Below are 24,194 nucleotides of genomic sequence, written 5' to 3'. Positions count from 1 at the left end.
GTCATAAGGAGATTAAAAAAAAGTGCATTTTAAGTCTAAGTAAAGTTAAATCCAACTGATTAAGTAATGGATGTAATGCATTGCTCTGCAAATCATAATTCATTTTGAAGTGTTTTCTATATGCCATAACTGCATACAATAAGAGGCATTTATTATGATGTGTTGTGTGTCAAGTTTCCACATATTGGCTTCCCCCCTTTCTTGTATCAGCATGTCACCGACAGTCCTATGTTGGCTATTGGTAAGGAATATAGTACTGAATATAATATTTTTGTACTTCAAGCAGCAATATGTGGCAAGTTGCCAGTAGTGGCCAAAAGCATCCCCCAGTAAATTTAAGAGTTAAATTTACATTTTTTATTACAGGGAGTGCAATTGCAGTCTCTGCACTAGCAATGTTCCCCCCTTGTCCTACCAGAGCATGAAAAAGGCGAGCACTAGCGCTGGGGCAGCATTAGGACAGCTGTCTCAGGCATGGACCCTAGAAATGTCCCTGCATTTATTTAAAGTTTTCATTAAAGGGAATGCCTGCCCTGAAAGGTGCACAGATGACTTAAAGGAACAGTTCAGTGTAAAAATGTAACTGGGTAAAATGGATAGCCTGCGCAAAATAAAAATATTTGCAATATAGTTAGTTAGGCAAAAATGTAATCTGTAAAGGCTGGAGTGGGCAGATGCCTAACATAACAGCCAGAATGTTACTTCCTGCTTTCAGCTCTCTAACCTCTTAGTCAGTGACTTTAGGGGGGGCCACATGGGACATAACTGTTCAGATAGTTTGTGAGCATGCAGGTCAGATTCAAATGCAAACTAACTGAACAACTATGTCCCATATGGCCCTCCCCTCCCTCAAGTCTGATTGGTTACTGACTGCTAACAGCTTAGAGAGCTGTAAAGCAGGAAGTAGTGTTCTGGCCATTATGTTAGACATCAGTTCACTCCAGCCCTTATAGACATTTTTGGCTACCGAACTATATTGAAAACATGTTTTTATTTTGTGCATTTTATATATTTTACCCAGTTTCATTTTTACACTGAACTGCTCCATTAAATAAATGTGGTAAGCTTCCCTTTGCAGCTCCCGTTTGCTGTTAAAGTTCAAACATTGATGATTCATAAAATACTAATTTATATAGTTCCTTAGAGTGCCATACAGTAATGTTTTAGAAAGGAAACCAATTAAATTATTTTATATGTTATATATCATATTTATAGAGGATTATAGAATATGAAATGTGTTTCAGTCATATGGAAACGTTAACCCCTCCATCATTTCAAAAACACTAATTTAGTTAGCATTGCTCTTTTCATCTCACCTTTTTATACATGTGTACATTTTATTTTTTTTATATTTTTATTGCACCAGAGGTAAATCATGATCTACATAAAGCTCTTGACCCAAAAAGGATGGGATGCATGAGTTATATATAATAATAAGCATGGAAAGTGATTAGATTTTTTGATAACTTTGCTGACAGTAATTTGCATCAGTAATTTCCAGCATGTTTTCCAATATTACTGATTTTATAGGAAATATATTCTTTAAGACATCAAATATCTGTGATTGGTATGAACTTTATATTTAAAATGACTGAATTCCATTCTCTGTTTTCAAGATATGATGAAAGAAAAACTGAAAAGCAGAGGCGTTCAAACTTTAACAGGATTAGGAAAATTCTTTCGACAGGTGGATGAAAACGGAGACGGAATTTTACAAAAGGCTAAATTCAAGCAGGCTCTGAAAGTATTCCACCTGGATGTTTCAGAAGAGGTTTGACTTTATAATCTATTTTTTATGGCTCACAAAATTGGACATTGCATTGTGACTCAACCAGCATGAGTCAGTTTGTGTCTCTAAAGAAATCTGGGACAGGCACTGATTTATGTGGTTAGCAGAAGGAAAAATATATTGGGCTAAAGACATAGAAAACATTTAGCAGGTTAAAAAGCACCTAAACACTCCAATTCACAAAGAAACACTGAAATCCCACATTACGGTAATTCCGAAGGAAGGAAAAGATCCCACATCTTGCGCAAATTACAGGCCCATCTCCCTTCTGAATTCAGACCTAAAAATATTCACTAAAATTCTGGCAAATAGGTTGAATATAATCCTACCACGGCTAATTCACTTAGACCAAGTAGGGTTTGTGAAATATAGACAACCTGGAGATAACACCCGACGGGTTATTGATCTCATTGATAGTCTAAATAGAAAAAGGGAAGAGGCTCTAATACTAAGCCTAGATGCCGAAAAGGCATTCGACCGTCTGGACTGGGGGTTCATGTTTGCCACTCTAGAGACCATGAAATTCCAAGGCCCATTTCTTCAAGCACTCAGAGCATTGTATTCCCACCCCACGGCAATAGTCAAGACAGCAGGTCTTCTCTCACAGCCACTATCCATAACAAATGGAACACGACAAGGCTGCCCATTATCCCCTCTTCTGTTTGTACTATGTATAGAACCCTTAGCTGCTCAGATACGACACAACCCAGATATCAAGGGAGTGACAATAAAACAAAAAGAATATAAGATATGTCTATACGCAGACGATGTACTTTTGACACTAACAAGGCCACTACTATCCCTCCCCAATCTACATCAAATAATAACTACATATGGGAAACTGTCAGGATACAAAATCAATAACGCTAAAACTGAAGCTCTCCCAATGCACATCCCAGCCTCGAAATTGAAACTGCTTCAACTTAACTTTAATTATAACTGGCGAAAAGACACGCTCAAATATTTAGGCATCCACCTTACGACCAGCTATGATACCCTATATAAACACAACTTTACTCCAATGTGGAAACTTTTGATAACCGAACTTGACACTTGGCACAACTATAATCTCTCATGGTTTGGTAAAGTAGCTGCATTAAAAATGAATCTATTACCTCGCCTATTATACCTCTTCGAAACCTTACCGATACCAGTACCCAAAAGTGCATTTAAACATTTTCAAAGTAAATGTCTCAGATTTATGTGGGGTAGGAAAAGTCACAGAATACGGATACAAGTGCTGCAAGCTAAACGTACACAAGGGGGCATAGGATTCCCTAACTTTTATAAATACTACTGCAGCCTTACTATGGTCCGAAGGACTGAAAGGGGACATAGGATCTTTACACAAACCAGCTCAGTTCAATCTTAAGCTATGGTTCGCAAAAGATAATTTATTAAAACCCCAATCAGCGACATCCCCGCTGACACCCTTTCTAAATAACCCAGGATTTAATTTAAGAATGGAAAAACATTTTATTAAAATCTGGGAACATACCAAAGCATTTCAAATTCAGCAACTATTTGATTGGAAAACACATAAGTTCATAGATAAGGCCGAATTGATACAACTCTATCAACTTCAGGGTCTGACAGATTATATGTACTACCAACTACGACACTATGTTGGCTCCCTATGCCCAAGGCTGCTAAAACGAGATCTGACAATGTTTGAATATATATGCTCACGGTCAACATCACAAAAAGGCTTGATCTCTACACTATGTAACATCCTCACGGATCAAGACATAGAAAACTCACCACATCCCTATATGCAACATTGGGATACAGAACTTGGCATCCATATAACACTAGAACAGTGGGAGAAGATCTGGAGAATAGCATCTAAAACCTCTATATGCACCACCCTAAAGGAGAACCTATATAAAGTGTTCCTTGAATGGTACCACACACCGTTTCTCCTCCAAAAACTTTTCCCAGGGACAACGTCCGCATGTTGGCGCTGCAACCATAACCCAGCTACGATATACCACATATTTTGGACTTGCCCAGTGATATCAGCCTTATGGGACAAAACCTCAGAAATCCTCTCCAAAATCACTTGCCTTTCCCTACAGAAGGATCCATTAACCTACCTTTTAGGACTACCATTACAAGGCATCGGCAAACGGATACAAAAAGTAGTACAAAGTGTACTACTAGGAACGCGCTGCCTCATAGCAGCACACTGGAAATCTCCAACAATGCCACCCATACCCGAACTGATCAAAAAGATACAATTCATATGGAGTATGGACTATCTCACGGCTATATTACAGGATAAGGCACTACCCTTCGCAGAAGACTGGTTCCTATGGGACTCATATTATGGACAATTACACAACCATGTAGATACAATTTGACCTACAGCTTGGGCATAGAGTAGCATCAATAAGACCACAGACCCTGAGGTCGACCACTGCCACCTGTTGAATATGTACTAAGTAAAAATGCGGAACCCTTGGCAACATTACCCATAAATAACGAAAGCAAACGTGTACATATTCTGCTTTTCTTTTCTTTTTCCCCCCACTGCCTGAACCACATAGCTAACATAATTGTGGAGAACAAATGTACTTAATTAAACTTAAGAACGAATAATGTACCACTACAATGACTGTATAATGTCTTAACCTGTTTATTTTGAAAATAAAAAATATATAGTTCAAAAAAAAAAAAAGCACCTAAACTGCCTTGCCTCCCTGCTTGGCTGTAAGGCAAACCCATTGAAAGTGATGTAATAGAGCTGTGCTGTCCAACTTCTGTGGTGCCGGGGGCCGGAATTTCTCTAGCATACAGAGAGGGTGGAGGGCCACTAATGGAAGCCTGCACCTACTTCAAACCACACCTATGTTATCACAAGACCATGCCCACATTAATGGTGGTAGCGCAGCAAAAACCCAAATGCTTGGTGCTCACTGTGGGGATCTCATCATTCATATGTGAAGGAATTATATTATGTCATATTAAGACACCCTTAAATCCATATGCCAGCAACCCCCAGCACATAATTACACACATAAGGGACCATTTAATGGCTATTTCCAACTGCTAACTAACTCCCAGATCAAACCCCTGCCAGGTTCACCTCCCACAGGCAGCATAGGTCAGACAGAGTATGGCACACACAGGCAGCATAGGACAGGCATAGTATGACACACACAGGAAGCATATGGCAGGCAGAGTATGGCACACACAGGCAGCATATGGCAGGCAGAGTATGGCCTATGTGTGCCATACTCTGCCTGACCTATGCTGCCCGTGTATGCCATACACAGTACATACAGTGACACAATGCTGGCACTGTAACTACTGCCTGGTTGAAGTGTAAAGGTGAACAATGTGGGTGCTTACAGTCAGAGCCTGAGGTATGAACAATGCAGGGGGTGAACAATGCAGAGATTAAAAGGTTACATTAAATATACAGTAGTTATGGGGTACTGTGGGTATTTTATGAGATTACTAGTTGTCTGACAAGTAATAGCAGAAAATAATAAAGATTTTTCAAATTGTTAATGTGCTTTTCCTTGTATGTCATTATAGAGGCAGTATCTTTTTTCTACAAAAACTGTGACCTAAACTATTACCTGTTGCAGTATCTGTATATACTGTGTGTGTGTACCAATTTTATTTAGCATTTTGCTCACACAATTATATGCTAGGAAATCCAGTTTTGTGACTTTTGACTTTTTTATTCATCTGGAGAGATAAGGAAGCTAAGCTTATGCCTTGAACTGACAGTATATACCTTGAACTGACAGTATATAAACTATATAAAGATATGAAATCTAAATGTTTAAGATGTATGGCACACAAGGCACTCATAGCTGCATGTGCCTTTCTTTTATTGCAGTGGAGCCAACAGACCCCACTGCTACAGGTGTTTCTCGGCCAGATAAATGCATATTAGAGTGTTACAGGGCCAAAAACTGTTCCAGAGGTATCGGGAATATTCATGCCCCATGTGTCATACAGAAATTAACAATATACAATTTAATTGAATTGTGTCATAATAAAATGGCTGACATATGTCATGACAGTATCCCTATACATTTAGTGTATTGCTAAACATAATTTGCAAATGTTTACCTTAGTAATGTGCATCAATAGTGTGCAAAGCTTTTGTTTCAAAAGATCCATTTCCATATGAAAATGTTTATGCTCAGTCATCCACATTATCTCAGGTTCAGGCTGCATTCTAGTTGTTTTCCTGTTTTCTGGTCTGCAATTCTCAGCAGAATCCTCATAGTTCATCACTAATGTAAGCCTTTTCATGTCTCATTTTAACAGCTGGTAATTCACTGTGCCATTTAAAGAACTTTGATTGGCATCTTACTAGGCAGAAGCAAGAGAAAACTGAAATAAACATATATATTAACATTTTTCAAACATGATTTTGATGAATCAGTAGGTGCTATACTTGGTTTTGCTTGGGTCTCATGTGGCAAACACAGAAAAATTTGTGTGCATGAATAGTCATGTATGCTAATTGTATTGAACATTTTAGTGCAGCGACAGCTGCTTATTTTATTACCAAGTTTTAAACATTTTTTAAAATGTGGATGTAATTATATAATTTACAGCTGAGTTTGATTGCAATTCAAATTTTTGCATAATCCTTTCTTTTTTAAATGTATATTTTGTGGGTTATGAGAAAATCAGTTTTGGCATAAAAAAGTAACTTTTGATTTTCTCTTTTAGTGGTTTTTCCCATCTAAGTGAAGCAATAATACAAAATAATATTAAATAAAAAATAAAATAAAAAATACACAAAAAATAATTGGGATTTGTAATTGACAAAAGTCCAGATTTTGTACTGCACTCTTACTAATTCATTTGGCACACTAATAGGGCAGATTTATCAAAAATGAAGTTGTTTTTTTTTCTTCGATTTGAGAAAAAAGCAACAGTGAATATACAAATGAGTATTTTTTTAAACCTTGACTAGTCGGAAAGAAAAAAGTGGCCAGAAAAACTTGGCAGGTAAAAGCTAGCAAGTGTGTATAGTCACTTGCAGTGGGAATTGACTCCTACAACTTTATTTTCCCAGCTTATTAAAGCATTTGGGACTTTCAGCTTCATTGAAAATGGATGGAACAATGTGATTTTTGCTGTTGTGCAACTTTCTTCCATGACAAAATGCAAGTTTTGAAGATTCACTTCCCATTGACTTCTAGTTTTAGATTTGTTTTGTTTGACAATTTGAGACCGCAATATTTTATCACTATATATATATTTATATATCCCGCAATATATTTATTTATTTATTCTAAACAAAGGCTTTAGGTGTCAAACATTTTATTTTTTGAAAAAACAAAGCAATTATTTTATTTTTTGAAAAAACAAAACAACAATTCTCCTAACCCAAGCAGCCCGGGGTATAAAGGAAGAGAAAGTGGGGTTACATCTGTCATAAAAGCTGATGTTACAGGGCTTATTATTAATGCACTGACTTGTGAATTTGAGGAAATTATAAATCAGCCTTGCATTGTGAATTTCATATTTTACATACATTATATATGGTGAGTTAGCCCCTAAGCTTAGACAGATAACAGCAGGCTAGATTATTAGATGCGAATCAGCAGAAAATAAGATGGTGGCACTTTGGAGGTCTAAATCTTTACTTCTAAACTGCTATATATCCTTTTTTACACTCACGCCACAGTTTTGTGATTTACCTAAACTCTTTTTGTTTAGGTAATATTTATTAATATTTATTTATTTTTTGCTTCTAGATTTTTGAATCTTTCTGGAAGATACTTGATGAAAAGCATGAGGGGAAACTGGATTATGGAAAATTTACTCGTGCCCTTATTGGAGAGATGAATGAGTACAGAAAAACATTTGTCCAAAAAGTAATTTTTTTTTTAATTTTGTTACTTTCTGATGTGGTAATCATACTTGAAACTTAAAGTGATGCTGATATATTCCTACAAAATTAATATGAACATGTAAGTATTAGTAAACAAGCACAGCCACAACCATTTTTTGCTAAATAAGTGCCCCAGCCTAGACAACCTGCAGGCACGACCTGCAGAAATAGACAAAAAAGAGAGAGACACACACTTCCTTACCATATGGTATGCTGGAGGCATCTTCTGTAGATACAAATATAAACAGCACTCCAACCTACTGAAGAATGGTATTGCCAACTGCGTAGCTTGAGTTATACTACAGATCCTGAGCTACATGGCATCTAAGCTATGTACTCAAGTATGGAATCCATAATCTGGAAACCCATTATCCAGAAAGCTCTGAATTACAGAAAGACCATTTCCAATAGACTCTATTTTAATTAAATAAATCAGATTTTTAAATATGATTTTCTTTTTCTCTGTAAATAAAACTGTACCTTGTACTTGATCCCAACTAAAATCTAATCCTTATTGGAGGCAAAACAATCCTATTGGGTTTAATTAATGTTTAAATTATTTTTTAGCAGACTTAAGGTGTGGAGATCTAAATTACAGAAAGACCCCTTATCCAGAAAACCCCCAGGTTGTGAGAATTCTGGATAACAGGTCCAATACCTGTACCACAGGCTGGATTGAGGGAGGCTTGTGGCACTTTTACAGCAAAAATGGTTGAAACCTTTGTTACTTTGTAATACGACAACAACTGCTCTGTGGTATGAAGAAAAGACAAATATGAATAGCAGATGGCCTAAATAAAAAGATAAGTTATAAACAGGAATCATAGCCATAAATTGTAGCCTCGCAGAGTTAATAGTTATTTGGTTGCCAAGGTCGATGACCCCTATTTAAAAGCTGAAAATGGCAGAAGAAGCAGGAATATAATTCAAAAACAATAACCAATAAAAAGCAATTTAGAGTTTAAATTGAAAAGTTTTTAAGCATAGGACATAATATAACTAGTGATGAGCAAAAATGTTCACCAGGTTTTTCTGTAATTAAATGCCCATAGACTACAATGGCTGGAAAGAAAAGTTGTGCAGTAGCCGGGAAGAAAGCCGCTTGGTAAATTTTCGCTAATTTGTTTGACAAATAAAATGGGATAGATCCACTCATAATTAACTATAACATGCTAATAGTTAAAGGAGAAGGAAAGTCTTGGTCACTGCGGGGATGCCAAAATGTTAGGCACCCCCCCAGGCTGGTGCTCCTGTTACAGAAAAACCACACCGGCCCGAGGTACCTTCAATCAAGCGATTCTCTTCCTGTACATGCGTAGTAGAGTGAAAAGCCAACTCTAAACAAGAAAGTAGGCTTTCTCAATCTACTGTGCATATGTCGGCCCCAGTAGATGAGGAAAGAAAGAGGATTGCTCGGTTGCACGAACCTGGGTTGGTGCAGTTTTCCCTTTATAGGAGCACCAGCCTGGAGTATCAGATAAGTGATTACAATTACTGGGTGGTTCCTAACATTTTGGCACCCCCCAGTGACTGTAACTTTTTTTTCTCCTTAAAAAAAAAATATTACATAATAATTCATGTAAAAATAATTAATGTGTCATGTTATTTGTGTAACTACATCTATCTTCTATTTATAGGCTTTTATGAAACTGGATCCTAATAAATCTGGCATAATACCCATGATAGACATCAGAAAGTTCTACTGTGCGAGGAAACATCCACAAGTATTGTCAGGTTAGCAAAATGAATTATCTGATTACATAATACATTTATTTATTTCTAGCTTCAGGTGCTCAAGCAAACATTATGGACACCCTTACTCCCTTTTACGTTTACCCACTTTTCTGGTGTAATGTCTTAGGGCTCTGGCACACGGGGGAGATTAGTCGCCCGCGAACAGGGAGTTAATCGCGGGCGACTAATCTCCCCCGTGTGCCAGAGCCCTTAAAGGAGAAGGAAAGGCTAATAAAAAGTTCATCTTAAAGGACATGTAAAGCCTACATTTGCCTACAATGTATATCAGTTGGGCACGTCTCCCCCACCCAAATGGCATCATTTGTACTGCATATTTCCCCTCCATTTGCCAGCACCATCACGTTTTCCCAAAGCAAATAGCAGCTTTCACTTGGTGGGCATTTTTCCTCTGATCCATAATCAGATACATTTAAATCTGCAAACAGCATACACGCACACAGACCCTTATTCAGTATACATTTCATCAAGAATACAGCCTCACACAGGCACAACTGTCTCTGATAAAAATTCTGCTTTGTTTGAGCACTGTAATGGTAAAGCTGAGCTGAGAAGAAAATTAAAGCAGACAGCTAGAGCTGAGTTTCTATGGGAACCAGCAATGCCATCTCTTTACTGGCTGGTAGACTGGGGGCGTGTTAAGTAATCCCCAAAAAGTAAATTCCCAAAGGGGGAATGGGTTACAGGAGGAAAAGGATGTTGCAGCCTTACTATTAACCTCTGGACAACTAGTGTGGCAGATATTGAAAGATTTCAAAGAGGCTTTTCACTGATTACATTTTTGTGTGTGGGGTTTACATGTCCTTTAAGCTGAAGGCATACCTTCTGTTCTCTCAGTGGTGCCCTTAAGTCTCCCCATATTTCTCCCGTTCAGATGATCAGAAGCCTCATAGGTATAAAAAACGCTGAGCTCTGTAAAGCAAGTTCCCATAATGCCTCGCTCCTGCACCAAGACCAAGACCAGTGTACATGCTCAGTTTGTAAGACTATGAGGAAGCTTCCTGCTAATTGGCTCAGATCCACATTCCTAAGAGGGGGTAGTTCTTAGCATTCTTGAGGGAGGAAGGAGCAGCAGAGAAGAGAGAGCTGCGTCTCTCTGGCACAGGAAAACAAAGACAACAAATCCTGTTTCTTTTTTTAGAGAAGTCAGTGCAGTGTTTCTGTGAGTGGCTATGGTTATATTTACATAGACCTTTCTGATAAAGCTTACTTTGTTTTTACCTTTCTTTGCCCTTTAATAATAAATAAAGCATATTAAAGGGGAAGGAAAGGCAAAGTCACTTGGGGGTGCCAAAATGTTAAGCACCCCCAAGTGACTTTAACCGCTTACCTTGTACCCCGGGCTGGTGCCCCTGTTCGGAGAAAATAGCACCAGCCCGGGGCACCTGGAGCGCAGCACTTCCTCCTTCCGCCTTCCACTTCCTAAACTGCCGGTGGCCGGGCATGCACAGTAGAGCGAAAAAGCCGACTTAAATGTTTAAGTTCGGCTTTTCACTCTACTGCGCATGCGCGCGCAGCGAAGCCGGAAGGAGGAAGCGCCGGCAGCTACCCCGGGCTGGTGCTATTTTCTCCTGACAGCGGCACCAGCCCGGGGTAAAAGGTAGGCGGTTAAAGTCACTTGGGGGTGCCTAACATTTTGGCACCCCCAAGTGACTTTACCTTTCTTTTTCCTTTAAGCAGGGCACTCATGTTTAAAATAACTATGCTATGAAAATTAGCATAGCCCAACCCACTTTGGCTACAAGGGTAGCTCCTTGTTGTAAGGAGCACAGTTTTTAAAAGTAACTTTTTTTTTAAACAAAACAGTGCCCCTGACAAAGGCCCTTGGGACCAAAATGTGTTGGGATATGCAAATGATTATACTTAATTTTTCATACTTAATACGTATTAATACGCCCTCATATGTCTGAGAAATTTGTCAAGCTAGTTGGACAAGGGATTTAACTGGTAAAACGAAGGGTGGGGGGGCTGCTAAGAGAATATTCTTAAGGTTGTGTTGTGTAGGTGCAGAATTAGAGACCTCATTTTAGAGGCCTACATTGGCTGAAAGTAGGAGAATTAATAAAGTAGTCTATGCTATTTAAAACATATCTAATTATTATATATATTTAGCTGAACTAGTCTTGGTTGTTGGAGAAATTCAGCCATTCCTGGAACCCTGTGTTGGCCTCAAGGGTTTCATGTGAAAGTAACTATTAAATGACACTAGTGATTGTATGTCCAACTGGACACTATTTTCCTTTCTCTAAATCAGTCCTGTTGTATATCCTTGTTATTTAAATGGAACATATTAGTTTTTATAGTTGTGTGTTTAATAAACTGATTTGTACTATTTCTGATAGTAGTGTTTCTCAGTTAATGGTCTCTAGAATAACTACTAGCCTAGGGGGCAGCTTTATCAAAACATGAGTTCGAATCCCGAATGGGAAAAATTCGGATTGGATACGAAGATTTCTGAAGATCGCAAATATCACCAAAATGCTTCCGAAAAAATCGTATTAGTCTTGATAATATCGTATTGGCGAAAATTTTCGTACCAAACGATTGTAAACAGCGGTAAAACCGATCCGATCTTTTCGCGCTAAAAATAAGAAAAAGTTGCGCAAGGTACGAAAAAGTTGTGGAAAATACGATTGGGCCGATCGAACGAACGGTTGGAGCGTTCGTGGATAAGTAAATATGCCCCTAGGTGTTCAGCGTTTTCTCTGCATGGAGCCAACAAACGGAAACTTACTACTAATTATATTTAATTAATGATTTCCATCAAACTTGAATGCATGTTTGTTAATTTTTTGGTCCATGAGAGCTGTAATATAATAATACAGGCATTTTAACATTACATATCCTGCATAGTTTATACTTTTAATAGAAAAAATATTTTTTGGTGTTGTTTCTGTTTTCAGGTCATTCATCAGAAGAAGAAATATTATCTTCATTTTTAAAGACTCTTCAAGCGGCGTGCAGAAATCCTAAAGAAGTTTCTTACTGTGAATTTGAAGACTTTTATGAAGGGCTGAGTATTGAGATTCTCAGTGATAATGATTTTATTAATATTTTAAGAAATTCCTGGGGAATATAGAAGAGAGATGCTGAATACTGTTGGCATATCAGGTTATCTAGAGATAATATTTCCACAGAAGATTTAACCCATCATTTTGTGATGGGTATAGCAATAATATAAAGTTCCCTTGTGGCAAACATATGCATTTGATGTCTTTTATTATGTTGTTTGCGTTTTTTAATTTTGTAAAAAACTAAAGCTAAAATAAAAAAACAGATTTATACAAGCAAATGTGCTAATCTATGAAACATTCTTGTTCAAAGGTTAAGGTATAATTTGTTATAATTTAGTTTTCTTGAATGTAGTGGCTATCCTTTTGGCTTTGTTAGTTGAAACAGAATCCATTTCAAAGGAAATTACCTCTTAAAGGGGACCTGTCACCCACACCTAAAAAGCTGTAAAAAAAGCCCTTTGCAAATTAAACATGACACCCAAATAATATTTGTTTCTATTAAAACATCCATTCTTGTTATAAATGTATTTCAAAATCTGAGCTGTCAATCATATATTGCCTGCCCCGCCTCTATGCATAGAGGAAGGGCAGGAATTTCCTTTAACTTTCCATTCAGCACTTCGTAGATGTCATTGCATTTATTTAATCTGTACACGGACATGGGTATCAGGTGCCAGATTGTGGAGCATTAAGATTTTGTGATGATGCAAACCTTGTCTTAATAATAGTGTTTTCAAAATGGCAGCTGCTTGCTTGCTGTGATTGTGTACTTGCAAGACTGAGGAAAACAAGATTTATATAATTAATGTAGTGTAAGTTAAGTTTATTTTGTTCAATTAACATAATATAAAAGGATTTGGAATTATTTCTTAAGGTGACAGGTCCCCTTTAAGGTGATCACCCATGCTCAGATTTGGTCGGGCAGTTTGGCAATACTGCCTGACCATCTAGGCAAGCAGTCGACCCTTGTGGATCAAGCATTATTTGCCCGGTGAAAAATGTCCATTAGTCAAGGAGCCACAATATTATTATTATTATTTTGGTGGCACAACTTTGCACAACTTTGCACGGGTCATCTTTTAGAATATACATTTCTTTTTTGTATAGCCATTTTTAACTTTCTCTTCCACAGGCCATTGTTTTTGCCTTTACAAAATATGTATATATCAATATGCAATCACATGATAAAACATACTTTTTGATAATTATAATATTATTATAATAATAATAAATCTGATATATTGTCATATATGAATAGTGCCTACAGTTACTATAAAATTTGTTGTTTCTTATGTGTTTTTACTGTAATTTATTAATTCTTTAAAAGCTCTAAAAAAAAGTCTTGTGTTGAGATGTTACTGCCACATTTTAGATCTATTCATTTTTAGAGGTCTGTTTTGAAAATTTTAAAAATATTTCTAAAATAAATTTGTCTTTCAGTTAATCCTTTTTTTCATTTTATTTTGTATGTAAGCACAACAACTGCATCATTTGAACAAGAGTCATTTTTAATATAAATCTCCATCTTCATATTTTGTTGGTAAAAAGTGTTTGTTTCAAAGTCAGCAAGATTCGTTATGTGGAAACCCAGTATCCAGAATGCAAAATAAGGGGAAGGCCATCACCCATATGTAGGGTTTCCACATTTGCCAGATCACAAACCTGGAGAAAGGGGCATGCGTGATGACATCAGCTGTTTCTGGTCATGTGATGATGTTGGGGGTGGGGTTATTGCATCCGTCAGACACATTTTGGATGATTTCTGCCCACCTAAAAAGCTGTAAAGCAGAAATCATCCAAAACGTGCACCTTGAAAAACTGCTCTCTGGGTAAAACCAGACAGGTGGTAACCCTAACCATACGGTCCATTTTAAACAAATAGTTCTAATTTTTAACAATGCTTTCTTTTTTTCTCTGTAATAATAAAACAGTACCGTGGATCCTATTTAAGCTGCATAAATCCATATTAATGGAAAAAGAATCCTATTGGGGGTTAGTTAATATTTAAATAATTTTAAAAGACTTAAGGTATGGAAACATCCCTTATTTGGGAAAACCCCAGGTTCCCCAGTGAAATACAGTAGATGGCTAAATTTTTTCTCCGGGCTGGTGTTTCTGTTTGGAGAGAACCACACCAGCCATTGGAAAAAACTGTCTGAGCGCCGCACAGGCATTACCTTACTTTGTTATTGCTTGGCTTCTGTGCATGCACAGTAGAGTAAATTTGGACAGGTATACCCTACTGCACATACACAAACAGGAATTTGTTCAGGGGATACCTAGGAAGCCAGTAGAAAGGTAAGTAAAATGACAGCATGGCGCTGTTTTTTCCATGGGCTTGTGTAGTTCTCTCCTAACAGGAACACCAACCTGGAGAAAAAACTTAGTGATCTGTTTCACTGGGGGGTCCTTAACTTTTTGCTACCCCCCAGTGAAATAGACTTAACATGTCCTTTGCAGAGTTGCAGCCTTGGCTGAAGGTGAACTTTGTATGTACATATGCCCACTATTTTGTGTTTCTCCACCCTTGCCAAAAAAAAAAATGTTTCTTAGGTGGAAATTATATCTATATTAGCAATATATTAGCTAGTCTATCCATGAGCATTACATTACCCACATACCCACATAGTTTGGTTGAGGCCAGATCCTCATACACTTACCATTTAGTTAAAGCCTGCCAAAAGGAATTACCACTTGTCAAGTTATTTTACAGTCAGGAGCTCTGAAAGGATTTGTGGGAAATGGGCTGATGTATATGTGACATCATTAGACTCAATAGGGCAAAATAAGTAATGAATATCTGTGTGTCTATTTTTATCAAATGTATGCATATGATACCCTATTTACCAATGATAGTCTTTCCTTTCAAGCTTTATATTACACCTATAACAACATGCCAACAAACTGATTGATCTAAGTATGTTTTGATAAGTTTACTAAATAAAAGCCTTGCACAAAAAACAATGAATCATATTTTTTGACTAAATAAGTAAAGGCTGAGGGACCTAAAAGATGCCTGTGAATTATTAATTGCAGAAAACTTAGGTTGGAAACAGTAGCTTGTATTTGATGATATCTAAGCTGCATGAATCCATATTGGTGGCAAAACAATCCTGTCAGGTTTATTTAAAGGAGAAGGAAAGACTAATAGAGAGTTAATCTCAAGCTGCAGACATGCCTTCAGTTGTCTCAATAGTGCCCTTAAGTCTCCCCAAATTGCAATCGTTCAGATGATCAGAAGCCAAACAGGAAAAAAAAACGCTGAGCTGTGTAAAGAGGATTCCCATAATGCATCGCTCCTGCAAGGACATGAGGACCAGGACTGTAGGCGGCGCATGCGCAAACGACCCTATTCAGTACAAGCAGGCGCCCCCCTTCAGCACAAGCAGGCGTGCACCGGTTGCCACGGCGACACGCTGTCTGCATGCGAGAAGGGGAGCTGAAGGCTGAAGGGGAGCTCGCAGAGAAAGTTCTTCGGACAGAGAAATGTTCAGCCAGCAGGTGCGGGGAGGGTGAGGGGAGGGGGGGGGAGTTGGTGACTGTGCCGGTGGGTGTCTGTGCAGGAGCGCGCAGCGGGGGGGGGGGTATGGGTGGTGCACAGCCTACAAGTGCGGGGGGTGGTGGTATTGTGTGGGACAGACGTTGCCTGCAGGTCGGGGGGGTGTGCTGCTGCTGCTGTTATTGTAAGGGACAGACGCATGTGCAGTGAGGTAAAGGAAATGGCCATCCCTATTAAAGATGGCGGCGCTGTTCACTGAAAAGAGTCTGTAGTATGTAGTAAGTATATCTCAGTAAATCTTTCTCTAGGCAAGCCAGAAATATAGCGTTTCTACATAGCGATAGTAGTACTATTGAATAGTGTGCTTAATTGATTTTGACTTTCCTTGTCCTTTAATGGTTAAATTATGTTATTATAATTAAGGTATGGTGATTCAAATTACAGAAAAGCCCCTGGTGTCAAGCATTCTGGATAATATATCCTATACCTGTCACTTCTTACTTCCTCTTATAGCAAGATACAAAGGTGTTTTAAAGTTTAAATATTTATTTTAATAGGCCAGTAAATATACAGGCATTCAAATCTATATATTTCTCTTTGGTTCTATTTTAGTATTGTTAACATGAAACACCTGCCTCTGTGAAATGAAGTTTAGCTAAACTAAGCTTCCCCTGGGCCGAATTAGAAAAGTATATTTGCCCTTTATTCTAGTAAAGAGCAAGAGTGATAGAGAATGGTACCAGTCAACAGCTTTGCCCCCTTACGTAATGTTAATATACTTTGAAATATAGTAATTTTTTGGCAGTTTAACATTACATTACAGTATAGTAACAGTGGGTTCCTGCCTTACTATGCATTTTTTATATTACATTTTTATTATACTATGTTTACTTTAAAAAAGGCAAACAAAATCTGGCATCAGAAAAATAAAAGTACTACTTTACATGTATGGGACCTGCTATCCGGAATGCTCCGGAACTAGGGTTTTTCCAGATAAAGGAGTCTTTCCTTAATTTAGATTTTTACACTGTAAAAGTCTATTAAAAAATAATTTAAACGTGAAATAAACCCAATAGGACTATTTTGCCTCTATACAAGGACCTGTTTATTATTACAGAGAAAAAGTATATCCTTTTTAAACATTTGAATTATTTGAATAAAATGATTATTATGGAAGATGGTCTTCCCATAATTTGAAGCTTTCTGAATAATATGTTTCCAAATAATGCATCCTATACCTGCCGTTTTTTTTGGTGTATTTAGCTATTGAGGCTTCCAAATATAGGTTAAATGTGTTGGCTATTCCAAAATGTATGAAAGCCATTCATTCCTGTAGGAGGCTCCCTCAACTGACAGGAAACTGTACTGTGATACACACCTAATCTGATATGGGAAAAGTTGTTAACTGAACAATATGAATTCAGTGTTTAATCTTATAAACTTAAAGGAGATATTTGGGTTCACTGTTATAGGGTAGTGTCATGAGACAGAAGTTGTTTCAGTGCAGGGGAAGAGAGAGAGTTTAATAGGTATCCTTCAGCATGTACAGGGACCAAAGTGTCCATCCACTGGGGCCTTGCTAGAATTGCTGTTCTCTCTAGCTTTGTCTAAGATATATACACATATAGATGATATGGGACCTTATAATAATCCTATATATTTATAGCACCATGACAGAGCATAGGTAACTATTTAAGGGGAAATTACAGTAGAATTATGAAAGGGCTATAAGTATATTAAAAATATTACATTGTATGAGCCCTGGCTGTTTCTCCAGTGTGCAACAACGGTGGCAACTTATGGCAGATTTATGCAAAGCACAAAGCACTCTGCTCTGAATATTTCACCACTTTTAGGGCTCTGACACACGGGGGAGATTAGTCGCCCGCGACAAAACTCCTTGTTCGCGGGCAACTAATCTCCCCGAGTTGCCTACCCCTGCTATCCCACCGGCAAACATGTAAGTCGCTGGCAGGATGGCAGACGCAGTGGCGCGATTTTGTGCAAATCGCCCCACCGCGTCTGCCATCCCGCCGGTGACTTACGTGTTCGCCGGTGGGATGGCAGGGGTAGGCAACTCGGGGAGATTAGTCGCCCACGAACAGGGAGTTTTGCCGCGGGCGACTAATCTCCCCGTGTGCCAGAACCCTTAAAGTATTGGAGATTTTCCCACACAATGGGAGAAAGTACTTTGGACAGCTATCTTATGATCAGATGGTCAAAGCAGCAACAAAGCTGCACCACTTCTATAACCATGTTTTATATTTTCATGTTAGTGATGTGTAGGCCAGGCCAAAACCTGTGGTATTTGCACATTTACCTATACTTACCATACATCCTTTGCAGATTGCAGACAGGTTTGAGTCTTCCTTCTGGTCCCCCTGGCCAACACCTTACTATGCCATGTTTCCTCCTCCATCATTTGACATTTATAGACTCTTGTCTGTTTCACCCATTCCTTCAGTGAAATCAGAGATGGGCAGGTGGGGTGCAGGTTTATAAATACCAACATCTCGCTATGTCGATTGCAGGGATGGGAGTGGGCAGGTTAGGCTTGAGTGCAGGTCAAACTCTTGTCAACCCACACCTAATTAGCACCTGGTTCTAGACCACTGAGTTCCTGATACTATGTTTACTGGTACCTGCTCCTCCAGATTGCCCCTAGCCTCTATCTAGCACCTAAAAAAACATGTTTACTGCCACAGACTGCTGAAACACCCATCCTATGTGTTCATCTTTAACTGTGGCAGTCTGAGAAAGTTAACCACTCATACTCATTGCTGTGAGAATTTAAAAGGGTTTTTTAGATTAATACCGTGGATGGTGTTGTGCTTTCAACTACTGTATCGTCACTTTACCCTACCCCTGGATGGTTCAGTTTATATTTACTGCATTAGTAATTGGCAGATGGTTGTGCTTATCCTGCATTTGCCTGAAATGTTTGCTTTGCTGTAGCACAAAGTACAACGTATATCAGTATCCATGATACCTCTAGCAAGAGTGGATTTGCAGATGATTTATGGACTCTTCAGCCATGGCTCACATACAGTTCATTGTGGCAAGAGCAACATGGAGCATGGTGAAGCAATCTATGCAGGCAATGTGGCAAAGCACTGGATAAGCAACTGACCAACAGGACAGCATGAGATTTGCAGCTTTCTATATATATAAACCAATGCAAAAATCCAAATGTAATGTAATACTTGATGTGTTATTCTGTGATTATGAGCTGTGACTTGGTAAAATCATTATGTCATGTATACATTACCTTAGCCATAATTGGTGCTAGGCAATAGAATGAAAACCTTTCCTTTAAAAAAAAAAAAAATAAATAAAAATGGGAACTTTTGTAATTCCATACAAAAATGCACTTAGCTTATTTGCATACATCTGTACTAATGCTGTGCAACATATTGCCAGCTGCACCTCCTTTTTAATAAAGGAGTCTTTTTTTAAGGATCTAATATACTTGTGAACCTGCTTTGTTACTTCCAGATATTTACTACAACGGCACAAAGAAGTATATTTAGCATGCTGTGTAAAAAGTGGAGTAAAACATCACCGGTGATGTTGCTCATAGCAGCCAATCAGATGCTTTGCTTTGATTTTCTAACTGTTGAAATCTAATTGCTGATTGGCTGCCCTGGGCAACATCACTGGTAATGCTTCACTCCACTTTTTACACAGCATGATAAATATACCCCTTAGAGGCATTATGATAGTGGAAGCAGACCCCACTGACCTCTAGGTCCACCTCCTCTATAGCCAGTATTCTCCCTTAAGGTAATGTCCAAAAATGTCTCCGATGACCTGGATAATGTGACTCCAAATTTTTTAAACAGTTGTGGAATATATGAAAGAAGGTACAATAGCTGACAGAACCCTGATCTCTCTGGTCATTCTGGCCAAATAATCCAGGAGTAATTCATTTTATTGATGTAATCTTTTGAATTAAAGGAGAATGCAAGTCAAAATTTAAAAAGCATACTTCCCAATAGTGCTCCTATTGTTTAGTAAAAACGCCACACTTTTGGCTCACCTAATCAAATATTTACTCAGTCACACTTACTTCACATTTTCTAGAACAGGCAGCCATCTCTAAAAAGGTATTCTCCCTTCCTTTCCCTCCTTGCTTCATACTGCACGTGTTTCATTTCCCCCCCCCCCCTCTGCCAGATCCACTTCTGATTGGCTGGTGGGCATGTGTAGCTCAGAACAGGAGACAGGATCAAGTTACACACATGCTCAGAGAATAGGAAGGCTGCTGCGGGCACCTACAGGAAGGGGAGAGAGATTTCAGTGATGTCACTGTAGTCTTCGCACTGCTGTTGGCTGCCAGCACCATATCTCAGAGGAGCAAGCAGGGATCTGGGAATTTAGATATGCAGTAAGTACATAAAAAGAATGCCTTTAGACTTACTTTTAATTTATATTAACCTTTCATTGTTGTCATAAAACATGTTGTTATTAAAAAGGCCTTTCATCTAAAAATAATGGTTTTCTGAGTAAAGGTGGTCATACACTATAAGATCCGCTCATTTATTCTGGTTGTGAAACAAGTAGATCCTTCCCTTGATATGCCCACCTAAGGTATGGCGGCCACCCTAGGGCCAAATGATCAAATTACAATGACCAGTATAGAAGTCATCGGAGTGAGGGTTGCATCAATGAGCTAATGTAGTCCTTGATCTGACAGGGAAATCAAACACGCCTAATTGACACCTGACCCATTTTAGGCCAGATATCAGTTGGTTAGGCCTGTTGGGGGCCTTCATACAAAGGGCACATAGGCTGCTGAATTAATCTGAAGGACCTGAATTGACAGCTTAAATCTGCCCATGTATGGCCACCTCAGCTTTTCAGCTTTACTCTTATTTTTTGTTAATCACATTTACTTCTCTTTCCAATGTTAGACATGGAACACAAGAGCAGTGATTGCATTGTGATACTTCTCAGTAAATCAGAAAATCAGGAATCTTCAAGGCACAAAGGTGCAAAGTCATGGAGATCCAGCAAATATTTGCTCAAATATGCATGTCCCATTAGGTACCATTAGGCAATCAGATTTTATGCATGCTAGACCTTTAGCTTACCATCTCTTATTTTGGCACACGTAATTTTATACATACATACTGTTCATACCCATGTTCATATCCAAAATCTGTAGGCTTTCAGTTAGGGCACCATAATAGGCCAAATGGTAACAAAGTTTGCCAGTGGGCTAGCAACAGATTGGGCTAGGCTCCAATGGGCTAGCAACATCCTGGGGGCCCAGCCTGGTATGTTGCTAGCAAGAGACTGGGCTGCAGTACAGGTGTAGTTATATGGATGCAATGTGCAAGATAACCCTGAAGTTGTGATCAGCAGCAGATTAACAAACACAGTAAAGCCAAAGCAAACAAATGATTGTCTCTAGATCTGTACATATGCATAGAGGTGTTGCTAGGTGTCCGGTTATATCTCGCTGCAGGGTTTTCGTGTATACCTAGCTGACGCTCCATCTGTATATGTTTATACGCATAATCAGCCCGTTTACTGCCCACAGGTGGGCAAATGATCACTTATTTAAAAAGCCGGCGGTACCCACAGAGCAGCATCTAGCAGCAGCAGCAGAGAAAATGATTTCAGAGGATGAGTCTTTCATGAGGGGGCGAATAGTGAAGAGTGTGTGTAGCTTGTGCGTCTCCGCGGGAACTGCTGGGAGTGAGACAGTGCGCTGGTGCTGAAAGGACAGCTCCTCTCTCTCTCTCCCTCACTCTCCCTCACTCTCTCTCCCTCTCTCTCTCACTCTCCCTCACTCTGTCTCCCTCTCCCTCACTCTCTCTCCCTCACTCTCTCTCTCTCCCTCACTCTCTCACTCTCCCTCTCTCTCTCAGGCACTGGCACAAGGAGGGGCTGGGCAAGGAGAGGGCACCGCGTCCTCCTCCACCACCTCCATCGATCTACTCACAGTTTCCCTTTAATATAATGGCAATCTCCTGGGCTCCAAGCTGACTCACGCTTTCAATTAAAAACTCAAACAGGAGATCAGGAATTCCCAATTTGTGCGTGAACGCGCATTTAATGGCTACCGCCTGTTGTTAGTCTGACTTCATCAGCTAGCATATGGTTAAAGCCAAGGCAAGAATGAAGATAAGCTGTAAAGAGACCAGGGGTGGAAGAGAGCTGTGGTGTCGCTTCCAAAACCCTGTCACTTACCGAAAATAGTCCAACAAGTACTTTGTCACTGGAACTGGAAATTGACTGCCAAACGCCTGAACCACTTTATTCTCTTTAAGGTAGGGCGATGCTTTGAAAATGTGATCTTTTTTCCGTTTAGTATATTAAACAACACGAATAAATGTTAATTATGTGAGGTTTATGGGCAGTGTGGCTAAATATGGCAACAGGTATTCCGATGTTGATGCAATATGTATATGTTTCTAAAACTGTATTGCTATAAAGTAGTAGGGAAATGATAAGAAAGCAGTGCAATGCATCCTGATACTGATGTGACCGAGGGAGGGACCGGGAGAAGGTGACTGCTAAGGATGAAGAAGCATGTTCAGTATGTGTGACTTCACCTAGCCAGGGGGGCTGTTAGCTTGAGTGACAGGTAGGGGGCGGAGACTGGCAACTTTCGCTATACAGAAGGTGGAGGAGTTGTTCTTGTTGATCCTCCGTGTGAAAGTTCTGCAAAATAAAGGCAGCAGTGTGATGTTATTGTAGTAACCTGTTGTGCCGTCTCCCTGTTATTTCAGCAGTTAGCCTACTTTCCGCTGACCCCTGTTCGCGACATGTCGCATACAGAGCAATGGGTAAGATCGACGAGAACGAGAGAATAATCCTCAACGTAGGGGGTACAAGGCACGAAACTTACCGAAGCACCTTAAAGACAGTGCCCGGGACACGGCTGGCTCTGCTTGCCTGTGAATCGCAAAGTGAGCAAGGGCTGGACCAGCAGACAGTGTCGGGCTCCTTCAACATCACCTCCAGAGGCAACGAATTCTTCTTCGACAGGCACCCCGGAGTCTTCGCCTATGTCCTTAACTATTACCGCACCGGCAAGTTGCACTGCCCCGCAGATGTGTGCGGGCCCCTTTTTGAAGAGGAGCTGGCGTTTTGGGGCATTGATGAGACGGACGTGGAGCCTTGTTGCTGGATGACCTATCGGCAGCACCGGGATGCAGAAGAAGCTTTGGACATCTTCGAAACTCCGGACCTGATCACAGGGGAACCACCGCCTATAGATGAATATGAGGAGGATTTGGGTAAGAGACTGGCAATTGAGGACGTGGTGTGCCCCGATGGCAAAGTCGGTCGTTGGAGAAGACTACAACCTCGCATGTGGGCTTTATTTGAAGATCCATATTCTTCCAGAGCCGCCCGGGTAAGTGTTGTCCATTTTATCGTGTTACATAGCATCACTAAGTTGGGTTGGTCTTGGGGTTTTATCACTAGATAGTAAATTGCGCGTTTGTGCCATTTTATGTATTCTTACTGTACTTTCATTCTCACTGACCTGTTGGACGCTTTAAAACTTGCAGACTTTTGGAGCATTTGTATCTGTGTTTTTGTATTTGGTGCAGTTTTTTTCTAGTTCCCAGTGTTACAGATCAGCTTCACATGGCTATGCCCAATACTTTGTGAATGGATAGCCACAGCCCAAAAGCCAGTTATGGTATGATAAATGCTTTTTTGGATCTAGCTGGCATTACAACTGGGTGCTTAGTCATTTGTAAATGTGCCCTAAGCTGAACCTCTAAAAGAGCTCCAACCAGTCAGAAAACCTCTGCTTCAGTATAGCATGCAAACTTGACCAAAGGTGGAGATGAGGTCTATGCCTTGCATCTGCTTGCTCCTTGTGTGCTATAGTTGGCCCCTATGCTGGATAAACCCTGGGATGCCTTTACAGTTTCAGTAATCTCCAGCTGTAGAGTTCTATTTATGAGTACCAACAGTCATTCCTACTGATGAAAGTTAACAAATGGAAGCTATTTGGTGCACAAATATAGAGTGTGGTAAGATTTAACAATGAGCTATGTAAGGGGGTGCACACCCCTTGAATGTCTGGCCAATGAAGCAATGCTTGTTGTTGGGCAGTAAAAGCATTGCGGTGCTGCATAGAAATACAACAATAGTTTACCTTTAGCAGATGTTCCAATTTTGTAATTAACCACTGCTGCCCCTATGGTATTATTATAGAGTGATCATTTCATTTGCTTTTAAATCTTTCTCTGTTTGTAAATGACTACATATGCCTGTAACTCAGCGGTTTCCTAAATGTGG

The 24,194-nt window shown here is 39.4% G+C and overlaps 2 protein-coding genes across 7 annotated transcripts in view; both read left to right on the top strand.

The window, feature by feature from the left end:
• Window positions 1–13,871, top strand: part of caps2 (calcyphosine 2) — a 40,425-nt gene extending 26,554 nt beyond the window's left edge. For 2 of the 3 annotated variants that reach the window (XM_012959913.3, XM_004912953.4), the window contains exons 17-20: window positions 1,617–1,771; window positions 7,525–7,644; window positions 9,299–9,395; window positions 12,317–12,611. In XM_012959913.3, the coding sequence (XP_012815367.2) occupies window positions 1,617–1,771; window positions 7,525–7,644; window positions 9,299–9,395; window positions 12,317–12,492 (548 nt within the window). In that variant the 3' untranslated portion in view covers window positions 12,493–12,611. Of the gene's footprint in view, window positions 1–1,616; window positions 1,772–7,524; window positions 7,645–9,298; window positions 9,396–12,316 lie in introns of all 3 variants that reach the window. The other variant, XM_002939946.5, reaches the window with a different exon arrangement.
• Window positions 13,872–21,520: 7,649 nt separating this feature from the next.
• The window catches only part of kcnc2 (potassium channel, voltage gated Shaw related subfamily C, member 2), a 136,767-nt gene continuing 134,093 nt past the window's right edge, over window positions 21,521–24,194 (top strand). For 2 of the 4 annotated variants that reach the window (XM_031898928.1, XM_018092254.2), the window contains exons 1-2: window positions 21,524–22,204; window positions 22,667–23,295. In XM_031898928.1, the coding sequence (XP_031754788.1) occupies window positions 22,720–23,295 (576 nt within the window). In that variant the 5' untranslated portion in view covers window positions 21,524–22,204; window positions 22,667–22,719. Of the gene's footprint in view, window positions 22,205–22,563; window positions 23,296–24,194 lie in introns of those variants that run through there. The other 2 variants (XM_002939945.5, XM_031898927.1) reach the window with 2 other exon arrangements.

This window comes from Xenopus tropicalis, chromosome 3 (assembly GCF_000004195.4).
Source record: "Xenopus tropicalis strain Nigerian chromosome 3, UCB_Xtro_10.0, whole genome shotgun sequence".
Classification (NCBI taxonomy): domain Eukaryota; kingdom Metazoa; phylum Chordata; class Amphibia; order Anura; family Pipidae; genus Xenopus; species Xenopus tropicalis.
Note: the sequence above shows the minus strand (reverse complement) of the source record. Positions and strands in the feature narration are given on the sequence as shown.